The sequence below is a fragment of the Empidonax traillii genome, unplaced genomic scaffold, assembly GCF_003031625.1.
Source record: "Empidonax traillii isolate 1590-97213 ecotype Southwest subspecies unplaced genomic scaffold, ASM303162v1 scaffold91:size2966241, whole genome shotgun sequence".
NCBI classification, from domain to species: domain Eukaryota; kingdom Metazoa; phylum Chordata; class Aves; order Passeriformes; family Tyrannidae; genus Empidonax; species Empidonax traillii.
Window position 1 is genome coordinate 1,761,099 of NW_020955284.1, and position 18,120 is coordinate 1,779,218.

Consider the following 18,120-nt stretch of genomic DNA (forward strand, 5'->3'; position numbering starts at 1 on the left):
GGAAGCAGCACAAGAGGGACTACTGTACAGACTGGAAAGAACAGTATGGCAGATAAAGAAAATTCCTTTATTCGTAGATTTATAGAAGCATAATATGAAGTTAGTAATCCTACTGCAGTTGTTTTAAGTTAGTATCTAGGAATATCTGTAAGGAAGAGCAAATAACTTAATCTAAACTCATATCTTCCTCTTCGTCTTTCTTGTCCTTAGAGTCTCCTTCCTTTTGGTCTGACTTGACACTGTTCTGCATGGCTTTGGCAAAGGCTTCTACATCTAGAAGTTAAACACATTGGTTATTGAACTTTGCGTTTTTTGGGCCAGACATTATTGTCCAGATGAGGTTAATCTTCATTATTTGGAAAGCAAACAGGTGCTTTAGTATGAATTAGCAGGGAAAAAATATTAAACAGTCAATATAACACATATCCAGATCTCTCTGACACAGCCAGCATTTTATGCACTTTAACTGTGCATGGGCAGCCTAAGAGCAGAATTCCTGCAGTAATGGAAGGGATGGTAAAAGCTCATTAGGGAAATGGGATACCCCCTGCCCCCAGAGCTGTGGGCCCAACTGTGTTCGCTGTGTTCAGATGGATCATTAAGGACTCCCACAAAAAGGCATTCCTGAACAAGGTGACTGTGACACCTCTAGAAAGAAAACAAGGCCAAGGCTGCTCAGCACATCTCTGCAAAACTCACACATCTCTGAATTTGTGTCTGACCTCACTGTGCCTGCTGGGAAACAGCCAAAATATCCATCTTTTCCTTGCAAAAATCAGTGCAGAGTCAGCTTTGGACAGTTACACAGGAGCTGATCCCACTCCACACTCAGTGGTCAAACCACCCCAACAAAGCACCTCATCCTGTCCCCACCACCACCAGTACTTACCGCCTTTATTTGCTGCATCTACTGCCTCTGCAGGTAACCCAAACTGGCTCATTAGTGGGCCCAGCTGTCCTGAAGCTAAGGCAGCACTGAACATGCTCAAAGCCTGTGAATGGGAGTCAACAGCGTCAAAATAAAGTTTGCATCATGTTCCTGCAGCATCAGGTGGGTGCTGGACAATAATCCCAGGAGGAGAGTGGTCCTGTCAGGGCACAATGGCCGCACAGCTGGCTTCGGAACAGATACTCCATCAAATAATCACCCATTAAACATGCCTCGCTTCTGAGGCTTGGTTGCATGAAAGCTTGCTGCAGTTCAAACTAAAAACAGTAATTTAAGCCACTGAAATTTTGCAAGTTGACAAAATTTCAATCAATCAAATTTCAAATGTGTAAATACTTAGTTCATATTGGACTATAACACACCAGCTTTAATCATACAGAGCGTCCTGGAATTAAAGGACTGGTGTTTCAAGAGGAACAAGGAATGCAGTGCTGTAAACATGAGCATCTCTTCCTTTCAGTCACTTGAAATGACTTAAGGAGACTGCTCGAGCTACTATTTGACAGGCAGTAATAAGTTTGCTACTACTCCTGTCATTTGCCAGAGAGCATTTATAATAAAGAGAAAGGTAAAGCCCAACTCTAAAAGAAAAAGTAAAATCATTCTCATCTGCCCTTGGTGACTGCAGGAAGAACTAGTGCTCCTTTAAACCATGTCCCTCCTCCTTTCCACTTCTACTGAGCAACTTCCCACTCTGAAAAATGTCAAGGAACCTGGAAAATCAGGGGCACGGGGGAGGAGGGAAGGAGAAGTGCACTTCCCCCCACAGCCAGGCATCTATATCTACCTGCTGGAACTGAGGAGACGTCAGGGTGTTCTGGATCTCTTCCGCAGTCTGTGGCAGGGATTCCCCTGAGGGAAGGTAAGGCATCAATCGTTCCTGAACTTCAGCGTTGGCCAGGATGGGAGCCATTATCTCAGGAGTCAGAACAGCTGCCAGGTCCACTAGGAGAAAATAAAGGGTTGGCCTTTAGACTATGCACAAAACCACATGTTTTTGTCATGTAAAGCAAATTATTAAGTCTGAGTAGTAAAACATAGTTCGCACCCTGCCAGCATCCTTTCTCCCTTTCTCACTTTTGGAGTGAGAATAAGACTTCAAGCACCAAGAACAGCATTGAAATTTAAAAAAAAAAAAAGAACCAAAAAAATGCTAAGAGACCTTTCAAACCAATTTGGAACAGGACAGGACAGTACAACAGCTCTGTAGGATTCCTGGATCCAAAGCTGTCTGGCCAGAACACTGTTACCTTGCTGTCCTCCTGCTCCAGATGGCACATTCATAGTAGCTAAAATGTTCTGAAGGTCACTCAATTGAATGGGCTGGGTTGGGCTTGTGGCTGAGCTGGTTCCATTACCCGAGCTGGGAACGGGGCTGGGACTGGTCACGGAGGCAGCCGCAGGAACGGACGGGGCAGGCGTTACACGGGTGGAAGAAGTCGTGGAAGATGGAGTCACTGCAGCCGACTGGCTGCGAGAGCTGGGCAAGAGAATGGGGAGAATTAATCCCCTGCAAAAACCTCTTGTACCCCGAAAAAGCTTCTTTTCAAGCCCTTAAGAGTATGAAAAGCTCCTACCCCACTTTGGAGAGGTAATAAGCAGGTTCAATTCCCACCATATTCCCCATTCAACAGGCCATGACTCCTCCCACACAAGTGGCAGCTTCATGTGACAAACCCTCCCCAGTTCCAGGGCAGACGGGCCTCCTACCTTGATGAGGAACTGCTGGTCGGGGGTCCCCCACTCCCGAGCAGACTGGCCAGCCCAGGCCCCGTCAGCGCGCCCAGCCCACCTTCCGTAAACATAAAACAAAAACATGTTTAGACATTTATTCCTTCAGGTTTTCTGCACCTCTCTGCTCTAGAGAGGTCGCTCTTGCACCTGAAAGGTTTTTATTTGCTAGAATAGAGGAGGGGATGAAAGAGCCCAGCCTAAGGCCCCCCACCCCCTTCTGTAAATTATCAGCTCTTGTTCTTTGATCTTGCATCCCTGAACATTTCCAAAACGATTCAATTTCTACGTGTACACAAGGATGAAACTGCTTCAGTTTGTGCTGTACATACATAATCATTGTAACACAGCCCAATCTCTTATCTGCTATTCTGAAAATCCAACTTGTCTCTGAACTTTCAAGCCAAGGCCCTCAGCAGAAGATCCCAGAGGCGCCTTTGAGTCACCACCACTGTCTCCTCCACACACTGGGGTTTTGCAGCATCAAACCTAACGCAGGGATGCGCAGCAGAACCAGCTGAGCCCTTAAACACTTCACAGACCAAGTGAGGAAAACCCCACGCACCAAGTGCTCCCAGGGGAGCGGCCAGCAGGAGACCAACAGCCCTATGCCAAAGAAACCAGAATCAGCCTCCTCCATCACACATCCAACCACCGAGGACTTAACGCAGCACCCAGAACCTCAGCTAACAAGAGCTGGGGAAAGGCCTGGCTGCTGGGCCCCCTGGAGCTGGCAGGGACTTGACTGTCCCCCTGCAACTCCTCTGAGCCACATCAGGCAAACACTCCAATTCCCACACTCTTCCCGTCACCGGTTCCTTGCACCACAACTGATTAGACACACATTCCTATGTGAGCACCTGCATCCATCACCCACCTTGGGAGCTGCCTGCGAGCAGAGGACAGACAACAACGAGCAAACCTGTGGCCAACTGCAGCTGCCGACTCTGTGGGTCAGAGTGAGCCCCACTAGTCCCTCCCTCTACTGGACCCATCCCATGGAAAGATGTCCCAACACTTTTGTCACCCATCCCAGAGCTTCCACAGCAGCAGGCATGGCAGATGAAAGACCCCTGGCTGTACAACCCTGCTCTGCTCCGTTTGTCCTCACTAAGAAGTGACCCACGAGCAAGAGAGCTCCTTGGGAGCTCTGTAGAGCCCTGGGAGATGCAAACCAGATGTGTAGAGATGACAGTCCCAGGGGAAATGATCCCCAGGGATTCACCACAACCCCAGTTTGCAGAGGCAAGCACATGGTTCCCCTTTAGTTACAGTAGTGACCTTCATGTCAAGCTGGCTTATGGCTGGATGTAAAGGCAAAGGAACAAGAGCTACTGAGAAAAAGTGGTGAGAAGAGAAAAAGTCTCAGGATTATGTGAAGATTCAAGAAGGAAGAACTTTTCCAAACACATCCTAAAAAGCCAGAATCTTCCAACACTAACATGAGATTTGCATCTGAACATCCCACCAACAAAATTTGCATCTGAAGCTAAAAAGACACGAGCCAGATCCACAAAAATGGACTTTGGAGCTTAAGCACAGAACCTCAGTTACTGCTATCTGTGTGCCTTAGCCTATTTTCACTTGAGAGTTTGACCTCTCAGAAAATGCTCTTGGAGCTTGGATAGAATTGAGAACAGACCACAGCAGGAACTCCAACACACCCCTCATCCCTTCAGAATCCAGCACAGTGACTGAGTTCTCCCCAGGGTAGCCCAGGAGAGAAAGCCCTGACCTAAGCCTTGCCCCTCTGACCAGGGAGTGCTGTGGGCTGGGCAGGCTCCAATCTTCCTCTTGAACACTCTCTACTTTGCACACAAATATTCACTGAACCAGAGACAACACCAGCAGCTCCACAGCTTGATAACCAGGACATGCACCAGGAATGAATCCCTGGTTTTCAGCCTCTGCTCCAGTGAATATTTAGGAGGAAGAGGAGGAGTAGAAAAAAGGAGGGGAAAAAAAGGCAGAAGGATCAGTGCAGCAAGGAGTAGAACCAAGGCTGCTCGCAGATCAAGCCCTGAGATGAGTGCTGTGTAGAATCTGGTACCCTTTTTGCCCTAGGCTCATCTCTGAGACAGGACCTTGCCTTCTCATGTGAAAGGAGCGCTATTGAGGTCAATAGCACTACTTGAAAATATTGTCAGGTAAGATTTAACCTGGCAGGAGAAAATACCATTTTGGCATAAAGATATTAAAGCATTTTACCAAGTCCTCCTAAGCCCGTTGGTCCGATCAGCTGCATGAGCTGGTTATGGCTCATGTTTCCAAGAAGGCTTTGCAAGCCACCCTCACCTAAAAACAAAAACATTCTGAAACACAACATATTCACATAGGTTTTTTTCACAGCACTCCGGCTCAAACAGCAGGAGATTAATTGGCATCACATTCTGTATGGAAAAACAGTTTCAAGTGTTTACTGATTCATGATCTTCATAAAAGATAAATGCAACTTGGCTTCATAAAGAGGTAAGACTCCAGAGAATCTACTGGAAACAAAAAGATTTCTCCTGGCAGTCTTAACTTTCAGCCTGCACCTATTTTAACAGCACAGTTTTTTTCTGCTAAAAATCACGTTTACGCTTCTGGTATTAACGCTGTCCCCAACTCACCCTCCACAGTCATCAGGAATGTCTTCCTAGGGAACTCTAAGTGCTAATTCTAGACATAAATCTTTTTAAAAAAATAGGCCTCTGACATGAAGGAGCAGAGAATGGACTGTACCTCCTAGTGCTGACAGCTCGTGGCCTCCGCTGGCATTGCCACCCAACGCCCCCGGCATGGGGGGATTGTTGAGATACTCGTTCACCTTACGGCAGTGCTCCTCGTCCTTGTCTGTCTTCGGCTCCTGCAAGAGAGTTGCTCTTGGTACCAGTTAGACTGGGAGGATTTTGGCCCCAGACCTTTGCCACCGACTCCCCACAAACCTGCATCCAGAAGAAGAGTCGTTTTGATCCCGCCTTGAACTTCAATACATACACACGGCCCGTGGTGCACTGCGGGACCCTCTTGAACTCACAGTCATCAGGGAAAATAATCAGATCCTGGAAAATGCGGCAGGAGGAACAACTGTTTGAGGAAATACACTGACATTTCTTTTCGCCTCCCAAAGCCTCTGCCTCCCTCCTTAAACCTTCTTCCATCTGCTCCTGAGAGCAGAGAGGGCATGGAAGTGCAGGTCTGTCAGTGACATTCTCACCCTAATTTGTCCTGGAGGAGCTCTTTCAGCAATACCAGCAGAACATAACAAGACAGGCCATGACTTAACACCTCAAGCCCATACTCACATCCTCCACGTTGCCTGAAGTCCTGTCCTTCCAGCAGAAGTGAATGAGGGAATCGTCGGTTTGCTGGATGTAAACTAGGCCTTTTCTCTTGTCTGGGGTTACAGTGCTGCCTTTCAGGGACATCTTCCCTGCCCGAAATTCCACCAGGTATTTGCTTGAGGAGCCACGGGAGCCTGGCACCAGGCTTGGAAATAATGCACCTGAAGACATCCTGGAAAGAGAGAGTGAGCAGCAGGTATGATGAGAAACCTTCCCCCCTTCACTCTTCCTAGTATCAAATTTCAAGCTTTGTCATGTGGGCTCCACAAAAGCAATGCGTCCCGCTGCTTGCAGAATTCCAGGGTGATCCAGCTGAGCTAAAGCGGAACCCTGAATGAAGCCAGGAGGCCTCACAGACCTTCACTAACAAAGGTGAGCCTGCGTGCTGAGGTACTTGAAAATGAAACCACTGTCCCCTGACGCTTCCTTATTCGGTTCGAATTACGGTTCAAAGCTCAGGGACGCGCAGAAAGCCCAGCTGTATGTTCAGACTGCGGCTCCAGCATCCCAGCAGAGCCCCGCAGGCGACTGACCCTCCTGGTGCCCCCTCACGGTGCCCCCCTGTCTCTTCCCCCCCTCCCCCGCCCCACGTCCGCACCGAGTGACCGAGCGGCGATGCCGGGCCCAGGCGGCTGCGCGGCCGCTCCCGGGCTCGCCGTGCGCTCCCAGACCGGACCGGCCCCGCCGCAGCCGGAGAGGAGCCGGAGCCGGACGGGGAAGCTCAGCCTGGCCCGGTCCCGGCGCCCCCCGCCCGCCCGGAGGCCACCATCTCCTGCCGGACCGTTCCGAGGCCGCCACACCGCCTTCCCCATCCCCCCCGGCGCGGCCCCACCGAGCGCGGGTGGTGGCGGGGGGTCCCGGCGGTACCTGCTCCTGTTCCCGTTCCCTGCTCCCCGTCCCTGTTCCCTCCTCCTCCTCCTCCTCCTCCTCCGCCGCCTCAGCTCTTCCTGCCCCGCGCGCCGGAACCCCGCCCACCGCGGGGCGCGCGCCGCCGCGGCCCCGCGCGATTGGCCCGCGCCGCTGTCAATCACGAGGGGAGGGCGGGGCCAGCTGCCCCTGCTGTGTCACGGAACATGGCGGCGCCCCCCCCCCCCCCCCCCCCCCCCCCCCCCCCCCCCCCCCCCCCCCCCCCCCCCCCCCCCCCCCCCCCCCCCCCCCACTCCCCATCCTCCCCTCAGCCAAACACAGCCCGGGGGCCGCCGCGTCTCCAAAACCACCTTCATTCCCGTCACACCCGTCAAAGTGCTACAAAAATAAATCTTTCCACGGAGGAGCTCTCCTGCACATGCCCAAACCCCTCGGTTGCCTCACAGCGTTTCAGTGTTGATTCACTGACCCAAATCCCAGGTGTTTTCCAAGGAGCCCTCACTGTTCCGTGTGGGGCTCGGCCAACACTGGTATATTCCCAACAGAAGCAGCGTCGCTGGGCGAAGTCTTGGGTTTGTTTTTTAAAAGCAGTTTCAGTAAAAAAATTTACTGGGAAACTGTTTTTAATCAATAAACAAGAATAAATACTTCTAATTAGTTCTGTTCTCTCTGGGTGATTTAGGGTGGATGGTTCCTGCCCTTGTTAGTCCAGGTAACAATAATTACCTAGTAAATGCCAGATGTCTGAAAAGCTGCTCCCAATTTACAACACGACATTGCCTTGAAGACACAAACACATAACTACAAAGTTAATTTTCGCTTCTATTACATTTTTAATAGAAGTCCACTCGTTCCAGCTCAGACACGGCCAGTGTGAGGCCCCAGTGCTGGGAGCGCTCCCATGGCTCTTCCCACTGCCCCTTCCCTGTCCCCACGCAGGTTTCCCACCCTGTACCCTACACCCTCCTCACCCCACACACCACAGGGTGCTAAAGGAACAGCACCCACCACGGTCAGACAACTCCACCCAAGGCTGGAGGGGTCCCTGGCTCCCATTTAAATCATCTTCATCCAATAAACATCATGGTGAAATCCAAGTACAGCCCCAGCACTGGCTGAGCAAAGCCAGAGTCCTCCTGCCCCACCTGTACAGGTCTCACGCAAATCTCTGTCACCATCCAGAGGCCCAAAGGGTATTTATTAAGTATTTATTATAATTTCTTTCTAGCTGGTTTCTCTACGTAGCTGTATTAACATATACTAACACAGTTATCTTATATACAGTGTTTCATCAAGTTATAAAAGTGACATTCTTTCAAAAGGTGCAAAGTTATTAATGTTTTGACACGTAAACTACTGAGGCGAGATCTGCATCGAAAATAAAACTTTTGGACTTTGAGAGCATCAGGAATACCAGGGCTGGCCAAGCACAGCCGTGTCAGCAGCACAGGGGAAAGGGTTCTGTAAGTGTTGTCAATGAAGAACAATAAATTAGAAGAATGGGTTTGGAACTAATCTGAAATTTTACTAAAAGCTTTACACTAAAGGAAGGGGAGAAGGGGGTGAAGATGTAACTAATGAGGTGTTTCTTACTTTGGAAATGTTCCCAGTTGCTTTTTATATCCCATGAAGATTCTCTACTGAAGTTTGGATTAAACACGTTGGTACAATTATTTCATGCTTCCACATAATGACAAGGCTTTAGGTCTTCGAATTTAAATCATGGCTTAGACGAGAGGGATGCTAACCTGTACACCTCCTCTTAGAAACAGAACATCTCGTTAGCAACTACTTACAGTTTTTTCCATTCAGGCAATTTCTATTCATACGTATTGTTTTAAAAACACTAATCCAGCATTAAACATACCATGTAGTTTAAGCAAGTTTTAAACTCCCATGAGATGTTAAACTGGCCTAATACACGAATCCTTTCAATCCTCATCTAACAAAGGGTTTCCTAACCTGCTTGCAGCAAGTTTGGAAAAGGATTAGAGTGCCTGGCACAGTCATTAAAGTTCAATTTTTTTATCAAAACTATTTTTATGCTGTTCCATGTGGCTCAGCAATGTCTTTTTAGAAGTGTCTGTGCACTTACTAGAAACAAACACGACCTTGTTGCCTGCACCGTGTCACCAACTCAGCTCATAAGTCCTGAGGACCTGCGTCAACACAAGGTACAAATTTTGGCAACAGAATCACGTCCCCACAAGTATGTTTCAGATCAGGCCCTTCCTTACTGCCTTAAGTTTTATAGCTTCTCTTATTTTTCCAGTGAAGCCAACAACTAAATTTCCCCCAAATTTAATCTAATCATTAGATGCACAATTTGATAGAAAAATGTTTATCTATGAATATGTTAACTTTCTTTTGTCTTTTAATCCTGTGGCTGGGAGAGACGCACTTCAAAAATCTATCCTCTGGATGAAACCACAGATGTTTTGGACATAAATCAGACCAGTTCTTTCTTGAACTCCTCATGTTGCTGGCATTTAACACCAGCATTTTCTAAATTACTGTAAACTTCACAGCAGTGCAGCCGCTCTCCATTTTTGCCTGGTTACTCAATTAAAAACTTTCATAAAAGAAGCAGCAACATTAGGACTAGTTTTAATTACTGCACCTAATTTTTCAAGCCTCTCTCCCTGCCTTACCCCCTGAAGTGTACCACTTGAAAGAAAATGAATGCATCAGTTCAGTAATTGATTATTCTCCAGTATTACATATTGATGGCTTGATATGGAACAAAAAAAATCCCACTTTTTGACATCACGTGCTCACAGGAAACTTGTAATAGGTATAAACTCTGCCAAAGCTTTAAATTGATTCTGCTTTTTCACAACATACAAAACAGACATGACCTATTAATGAAAAAACATGCAAACCAAAACTTCCCCAAAAATATGAACCTGTGTGGATATACATACGGAAGTGCTTCCAAAGGAAAGTTTAGCCTAGGAGCATACACAGTGCCAAAGCTGCCAAAGGTAGTGCAGAAGTTAAGCCTCCAAGTGGTAGCAAGCAATATATTGTACATTGTAACCACCTCGACATTCCTGCTATTGCTTCCGAAGCTCCTCCTGTTTTTAAGAACAGCATTTGACTTCAGAAAAAGCACGTCTGGACTGCGCCCTTCCCTTCTCCTAACGTATGCTTTTATGGGATTCATCACAGGTACACAGTTTAATGCTCACAGTGTCCCAAAGTTGTGAAGATTGTAACAGACAACCACGGTGTGAGAAGCTCAGGTTGGGTTTTGTTTCCACGAGTCTCTCAGTTACGGAATTGTTTGAGAGGGGGGCTGGGAGCTCCCGGCCCCAGGGAGTGCTACATACGTACGGGGAGTATGACAGGACTGGGTTCGACCCTGTTGGTACCACATTGGCTTTTCATCCCTGCTCCGAGTTCCAAAAACTTCAGATTCTTCGCTATTGTACTAAGTAACAAGGATATTATCTCTATTTTATTTACGTTACGTAGTATTCAAGGATGTTATGTGCTCTACCGGATACAGCGTATCCTCCTGACAGAGAAACTAGGGGAGAAGATGGAGAACCAAAGGTCCCTTTGAAAATTAGTGAAAACGTGGTGATTTCAGGTGCAGCTTTATGGAATGAGCGCAACGGTATTTAAATATTTGGCAATCCAACATTAGTGGTAATTAAATCATTGATTGTTGACTGATAGAATTTTTGTTAAAATTTACTTAGAAAAGCTGGTTTTTGCTGTCAACAAAACCACAGGAACCGGCTTGGAATGAAATCTAGTAACTAAATGTCCGGATGAGATGAGCAATTGGTTCTGTAATTTCAGTATATGTCTGGACAGTCTGAGAAATTTCTATCAAAATAGCCACCTGAGTACAGCCAATCTGAAGTCCCAGTGTATGGGTTAGTGCCTTGATGAAACCATCTGTAAAAGAAAAAAAGAAAAAGGAGAGAAACGAGAAAACAAAAAAAGCAGACAGAGTGAACAGTTATTAATAGGGGAGAAAAACCAACCTCGTCTCTTTCACAAAATGTTATAAAAACACAGTGGTATTTCTTATCAGAAAAAATCTCCGGAAATTATTCAGGAAATATTCTGAACATGAAAAACAAGGCATTAAACTTCCTACACAATTATCAGCACCTTGAAAAGCTTTTTTTTTTTTTTTTTTGCATAAAGTCAAGAAAGAGTATGAAATTAATTTTAAAACTGCCGTCCTATTTTTAATAAAACTAACATTGATACTGTAGATTATATAACATATATTATGCCAAAAAAGTTACACAATCCTCTTTGTAAATTTGTCCAAAGAGGAAACCGATTTGTTCTCCAGAGCTGTGCTCTGCACAGAACATCAGCAGCTGCTCGCTTTTTAGCCACGTTGACTGAAAACAATTTTATGTTCTCTGGAAGAGATTTTCAAAGGTATTAATGGGAATTGGCCCGTAGCTGCTCCTCCAGACTTCGTGAAGAAAATGTTTTCTCTTCTGAATTTCATGAAAGCATGGGAGCATCCCAAAGTTCTCGCCTTTGAAGGCAACACCTGCAGTGACTGGCTGTGAGCACACACTTGACTGACTGCACAGCACTGGCAGCTGCGAAAAGCAACTCGTGGGAGCAGCAGCCAAATCACACATCACTCCCTGATGCACTCTGTGACTGAGAAGTCACTTGAATATGCAATTCAAAAAGCAATTTTTTCAAGTATCCAAGCCAAGAAATCCAAAAAGTGTGAAAATGAAAGGCCCTAAAGGGCCACAACATCTCATTTGACTGCCGGAAGAATTGGTTAAAGGAATTGGGCAGGAACTGGTTAAAGGAGAGATGACACTTAACATTTTACTCATTCTAACAAAAATATGACCTCTGTAGGTTAAAAAAAAAAAAACATACCACCAAAAAACCCCCAGCATTACCATTCTAGTTAATTATGACAAGTTTCAGCATTTATCATTAGCTCATTTGTCCAGAACAAAGTTATCAGCAATTCTGGCTTACAGCTACATATTTAATTGCTGACCCAGCAATGCTTTAAGTGACACTACAAACTGTTCTGTCCTGGAGGAAATCAAACACATGCTGTCCTGGAGAAAAACCATTCAAGCAGTATATACCCAACTACTCCAAGCTTAAACAACTGACCACCCTCCTGCCCCCTTACCGTGTGTGCCACTCCACCTCGTCCTTCGCACGCTCCTTGCGAGCAGCTCTTTGTTTCTCCTCTAGCCTCTCCTTCTCTTTGCTTGCCACATCTAGCCAATATTCCAAGAGAAATTGGTTACTTAGCAAAATAGGAGCAAAACTTAAGAAAACACAGGAAAGACTGCAGAGAAATGAAGCAGAGCTCATTTAAGCGCCACAAAGCATTCGCTGTACACAAGCAACAAAAGCCTAAAACAGCCATTTCAGAAAAGCTGCTGCTACAAACACAGGGCTGAAACTGAAATTTTGGTGTTTTATCTATCAGGCACACTACACCGAGACAGCAGGAAACAGCTCTGATTAGGCATAACAGAGAGAGTGATTTTTTTCACTATCTGTTCATGTGTTTTCTCTGACAAACACCAGAGCAACAGAGCACGTCTGCTCACCACATGTCTTTCCAGACAAACTCCAGAGCAAGTGAGCATGTTGAGCACGTCTGCCAGCTCCCCCCCACAAGCTAATAAACATGCAAACACCCCATAACACAGGACAGCAGCCCTGGGATCCACCTTGCATGCTATTTGCTCTCCCAGACTTTTCTGGGAGAGAACAGACACTATACATAGTTCAAATGCATATTCACTACACAGGATGAAAAAGAGTTAAGGCTGCTCTGGAATGAGAAACTGAAGACAGTGTTTCCTGTATCAACCTCCCTTTGGTCATCCCTCTCAAAAGTTATTAATGTGGAAATATTTCCTGCAGCAAACACATACCCATGTTCCCGTTCTCCATATTTCTGATATCCGGACGTAGCCGACAGTCGGTGGGAGCCAATATTGCTTCCATGCCCTTTTCCAGCTCATTGAGACTCACAGCAAAACTGGTGAAATTGTACATCTTCAAAGCAAAATAAAGATAACAGACAAGTTATTCTGGCAAAGTGGCACCAGATTCCCTACATTCAATGGACACAACAAGACTTGCAAGGGAAACTGTTCCCTTGATAAATCACTGGCAAGAACAATGCACAGGCTGACTGAAACAGTTACCTGTGATGAGTTTGGTGGCCTACAATTTATTCTCCAAAGCAATTTACTGCCTGGTATGAAATGCACCGTGTCTTGAATCTCTGGCATATCATCAGCCTCATCATTTTCGGATTTAATATCATCTTCACTCTGAAACAGAGATAACATTTGGCAGGGGAACAATGTAACATTGGACAGTTTCATCCAAAACTCCACAGTGGCTGTTGAAGAATCTGTTCAAATTTGAGATACTAAACACTCTCCTGTATTTCTGCTTCCTCCCTCATGTTTGCTTTTACTCATTCTGTACACTGTTCCTCTAATTTTTAATGTAATGTCTTGCTCCTGATTTCCATGAATAGTCTCCCACCCCTCAAGTATGACTCAAATGTCTCTTTAAAAAAAAAAAATCAATAATAGTAATAATAGTAAATTAATGTCTTTCAGAAGTGTTCTCTCCAGCTTCCCTTCTATTCTATGCCATAGCTTAATTTCACCTAACATGACTACTTCAGGTTAAAATGAGCCAGGACTGCAATTTAAACCAGTGCATGTTCCCATAATGGCCTGAAAGTCACAAACAGGGCACACCTGCTTTTGGATATTGCTTCGTCATTTACAAAAGATCTGGATGTGTGGTTAGAAAAAGATAAGCCCCTGCTCCAGTCCAATTTCTTACGATCCAGACTCTAATCACAATTGGCACTGCCAGTTTTCTCACTGTGAATACTGTGTGCTTCAGTTTATGAATCCAGTGTCTTTCCTTCAAAGTTCCTTTGTTACCAGCTGCACTGCCATAATGCACATATAAAATCCAATGTTCAGAAGGCTGCTCTCAGAATCTGAGAGAACGTGGCTGTTGCAGGACACAGACAGCTACACTGTGGAATTTTAGAGGATTTCACCCTGAGAACCCATTAAAAACCACAACAACCAGAAAGGAAGTCTGAGGCAATAACATCCTGGAGTGACAGTATCAGAGTTTTCTTCATTCCCACCCCCCCTTTTATTTCCTTTCTGCCCTCTCTGACATGGCTCATTTATTTTATTCAAAAATACCCTCCTAAGTTAAACAGGGCCCTTTTTATACGCTAGAAAACAGCTCCATATGGTTAAGAGTCTAATTTCAATCATTTGGTTTGAGTATTCATTATTTAAAAAGACACTTCTAGGCTACTTTCCATGTCAACATCTGGTTTACTGTTAGACAGTTCCCCATCTAAATATAGACACAACAGGAAGGAAGGAAAGAAAGAGTTGATTTTCTTAAGATGAACAGAACCTTATTATTTAAAAAAAAAAAGTCAAAATATAAACCTGTACCATGACAGAACCCAGAGCCAAAAGCAAGGCCTGTTGTTGCTCTAGATTCTTCCGATGTAAATGCTTTTAAAGTTTGAGCCTCTTAACATTAGGAGTGATTGGCTTCTGTTTAACCTTTCATTGTCACTGAGCAAACAGGGTCTGCAGGACCCACTGATATCAGGAAACCCAACAGTCCTTTGCTGCACCATTCAACATTTTCCATTTTCCATACAACACTGAGGCTTTGGTGCTAAACCTGACACTGCTTATATGTGGGGAAAAAACTCTGCATGTTTCCAGACCTCTTTGCTGTCCGGGTTGTCTATGTCATAAATTCTGAAAGGCTGCATCACCAAAAAGCGTATCTGACTTTAAAAAAACATATAATTTTTTTTTTTTTACTGCCCAAATCCTAGTATATTTACCCCTGGAGTTGGCAGTAGAGCCACTTTCCTCATTGACTGACAGGACACCAGTTTGGGGGTTGATATTTGATGACTTCTCTCTGACAAATTTCCAGCAAACACCATTCCATGAGCTCTCTTCCATGCCAGCAGCTCACCCTACATCTGCAAAGTGCCAAGTGCCTTCTCACAGCCCCCATCCAATCCCCACCAAATGACAGACAGTTTTTTAACCCTCCATTCACACCTGGTCATTTCCCTAAATAAGCTGTTCTGTTTTCTTTTTTGATATTTCAGTATCTTTTCTCCCTAAAGATCCCTTCACCTTACCAGCTTCTTCTTCTGCTCTCCACCTCTCTTCTCACTCTTTTTGTAAGTCTCATACGTGGTGGGATCAGTGCACCACAAGCATTCTGTCCACTTGCCATAGATCACACACAGCTTCTTTCTGCTGCAGAGAAAAGCAAAGGGGGCTGAGCTCTTGCTTCTTATTGAGTCTTCCAAGCCAAGCCACGCAGATTCTGGTCTATATTAAACACCCGGTTTCTACTTCTTTGCATTTTAAGTTTCTACTTGCAGATTTCATAGAATCACAGAATGGGTGGTTCTTAGAAACCAGATATTTGGTAATGCAAAAAAAAAAGGTTTCAGCTCATTCCAGTCTTCCAGGCAGAGCACATCCTCATGAGAGTCACATGCTTTTGCCACTGCTAAATGAGTGTGGGGACATCAAAGCCAACAGTTCACAACAGAGACTCGGAGCCAGGAAACAGGTTTGGGTTAATTAAAAACTTCTAATAACCATATTCTCATTATTTTAAATTGAAGACTGGAATTGTGACTGTACAACGGTGAAATCAGTTGCAAATAATCTGTATTTTTCCTGGATACCTTTATTTCAAAAGGCTTGACTGCAGAGTTTTTCTAATAATGCCTAAAATTATCATCTTGGAATCAAGGGGATTAGTGCTAACACAGAACAAAAATGGGTTACAATCTCCATTGGTGACAGCTTCACAGTCACATCAGTTGTGGTCACTATGCCAGCAATCCCAGTGCCCAGAAATGGAGAGAGCAAGAGGCTTTTATGACTTACTGTTTGTCCTGAATGTATCCCTCTACTCTGTGAAGCTCTTTCCCAAACAGTCCACACGGTTTAAAATTAAGGACACATTTATCTCCAGTACTGTAGAGGAAATAAGTACAAGCTTAAAGGAGCATGCCCCTAAATACATCAGTAATTTACCTTTTTTTACCTTATTTAGCTTTTTTTCCTATAGTTACAGTTAGTTGGGAGCTAGTTATTTATTACTTTTCTTCAAGTATGGTTTATTATCTGACTGGGGTATTGAAAAAGGCACACAATTTCAAAGTTCCACACAATAAACAAAAAAAGATACAAGTATGCACATGAAGATATCAGCCTGTGCTGATTATCTTCCCTAATATCCCTAATACCCCTAATTCAACACATTCTCCATTATCAAAACTAAAAAACTGACAAATCACAATCAACATGACAGAGGTTTACTCCAGGACTCCTACAATTATTCCATTTAAGGGTTCTGGAGTTAAATTTTATTTCTGTTCTCTGTCAACAGGGCTGAATTTGAATGGGTTATTCACAAAAGTAAAACCTTTGCAGCCCATATTTGACCTTATGCCTTTTCATTAATAATACCATGACAGGTAAGCCCAGTCCAAGGGATAGTTTGCTTTTGTCAGAAGCAGATTAAAACAAAACAAGCAAAAAAAAAAAAAAAAAAAAAACAAACCCAATACTTTGGAGCTACAAAACAAAGCTTCCTGTGTATCTGGCAAAAGTCAAAACCATCTGCTTTGTAACACAAGTGACCACATAGCAGTGCCCACGAGCCAACCCTCAGGTCCATGATTAGCATTACCTGTGATTTACAATTTCTACTGTTCCGTACTGTTCTAACCACAGTTTACCAATAATTACATTATGTACACAACAGGTTGGATTTGTCCATGTGTAAGCTTCATTGTGCCTGTAAAGAAAACAGAGAAAGAAATCAATTTCTGGAGTCTGAGGTGGAATGTAAGCCTGTTTACAATTCTGCTCATGGCAGGGCAAAATATTTAGCACTCCTATGAACAGCCAGCACTTAACTTCAAAACAGAAGAGAAACAGACTTTTCTTTACAGGCCAACAATGTGTCGTATCCAAACATTAGTGCAAGTTAATAAAGTGATATTGCCTTTATTTTTCTCCCTTCTCACATAAGTCTCACAGTTGCTGTGCTTTGGATTACAAATTTCAGCCCAACATAGAGAGCAGTCCAGGAATTCATCTTTTTCATTTGCACTTTTAAAGTTGTATGTGATAAAACATAATACTTGCAGGCAGGAGAACCACACTGACACCTAATAGTGTCTTCTACTCAAGTGCTGCAACAACAGTAAACCACTGCAGTAGTGGTTTTCACAAATATGCCACAAGTTTCCTCATCAGTCTTTGAGGCCTGTTTGGTGCCACTGAAGGCAATTTTGGGGGTGTGAGTGGTTTTTTTCTTTTTTTAGTTGTTTGTTGGTTTTTTTTTAACACCACTGGGACAAACATCACCATTTCAAGCTTCACAAACATGACATTTAAAAATTGTGTTTACTACTCAATTCTATCCTTTCCCCAAAGATTTACTGAGAAGAAGGAAAAGTCCTAGAACTGAAGAATTTTTCACTTGGATTCATTTTTGGTTTAATGTTTTGTGAAAAGCTTTAAAGGTGAGTTAAGAGATTCTAAATCCTTAAAAGACATTATCCTATAAGCAGTCAAAAAATTAAACAACAGGATTCCCATTTTCACCAGCAGAGTCAAAGCCATCTATTTTCACTCATCTTTCTGTGCTGGAAAAAGAAATGCTGAAGTTACTTGCTTGGCAATCAATCCATCTTAGGAAAGCTTGCAAACTCTACTTTAATACAAAATAATACAGAGACAAGCATTGTCATCTGTAACAAATGTCTTGCACTTCTATTTCCAGTAAGTATGGAGAGAACACTCCTATTTAATGCTTCCAATCTGTCATTTTCCAGTACAGAAAAGTAACAGATCATTGAAGTCTGACTATTTCCACAGCTCCTTTTCTTCTTTAGAACAATGACTACTCTTCAAGTGGGGAGAAAAATACCAGAACCCCTCAAATTCATCCCACCAGCCTTTAAGAACAGTTTTCTTCCTGAACTACTTGACACCAAAAGCTGTACAGTATAAACCAAAACTCCACACAAGGCACTTATGGCAAGTGCTGATAAACTGAAACACTTTTTGTGCTGGAGAAGTGCCCTCTAATTCATGCTTTGAAAGCAGCCACGGTTAACATTAAGGCACGATTTAATACTGACACAGTTTTGCC

General features: G+C 44.3%; 2 protein-coding genes across 5 annotated transcripts in view; both read right to left on the reverse strand.

The window, feature by feature from the left end:
- Positions 1–46: 46 nt before the first annotated feature.
- On the reverse strand, positions 47–6,989 carry ADRM1 (adhesion regulating molecule 1). 3 transcript variants are annotated; one of them, XM_027881628.1, is made up of 10 exons: positions 6,880–6,989; positions 5,968–6,178; positions 5,608–5,724; positions 5,405–5,528; positions 4,889–4,975; positions 2,660–2,741; positions 2,308–2,429; positions 1,737–1,894; positions 890–992; positions 47–273 (listed from the first exon to the last, which is right to left on the reverse strand). In XM_027881628.1, exons 2-10 carry the CDS (start codon positions 6,175–6,177, stop codon positions 167–169), a joined length of 1,110 nt encoding a protein of 369 aa, XP_027737429.1. In that variant the 5' UTR covers position 6,178; positions 6,880–6,989; the 3' UTR covers positions 47–166. The 3 variants fall into 3 exon arrangements, with proteins under 3 accessions (XP_027737429.1, XP_027737426.1, XP_027737427.1); XM_027881625.1 differs by having other exon boundaries at positions 2,200–2,429; XM_027881626.1 differs by having other exon boundaries at positions 2,200–2,429; positions 5,968–6,182; positions 6,903–6,917.
- Positions 6,990–8,052: 1,063 nt separating this feature from the next.
- Positions 8,053–18,120, reverse strand: part of OSBPL2 (oxysterol binding protein like 2) — a 33,299-nt gene continuing 23,231 nt past the window's right edge. The window contains exons 9-15 of one of the 2 annotated variants that reach the window (XM_027881623.1): positions 16,648–16,755; positions 15,840–15,929; positions 15,074–15,194; positions 13,056–13,184; positions 12,780–12,903; positions 12,020–12,110; positions 8,053–10,782 (exon numbers count right to left, since the gene is read on the reverse strand). In XM_027881623.1, the coding sequence (XP_027737424.1) occupies positions 10,680–10,782; positions 12,020–12,110; positions 12,780–12,903; positions 13,056–13,184; positions 15,074–15,194; positions 15,840–15,929; positions 16,648–16,755 (766 nt within the window). In that variant the 3' untranslated portion in view covers positions 8,053–10,679. The remainder of the gene's footprint in view (positions 10,783–12,019; positions 12,111–12,779; positions 12,904–13,055; positions 13,185–15,073; positions 15,195–15,839; positions 15,930–16,647; positions 16,756–18,120) is intronic. The other variant, XM_027881624.1, reaches the window with a different exon arrangement.

Coding starts and splice junctions, on each gene's coding strand:
- ADRM1 (XM_027881625.1), bottom strand. CDS start 6,177: ATGTCTTCAGGTGCATTATTTCCAAGCCTGGTGCCAGGCTCCCGTGGC. Junction 2,430..2,659: donor ACCAGCAGTTCCTCATCAAG/GTAGGAGGCCCG, acceptor TCTCTTGCCCAG/CTCTCGCAGCCAGTCGGCTG. Junction 274..889: donor AGATGCAGCAAATAAAGGCG/GTAAGTACTGGT, acceptor TTTAACTTCTAG/ATGTAGAAGCCTTTGCCAAA.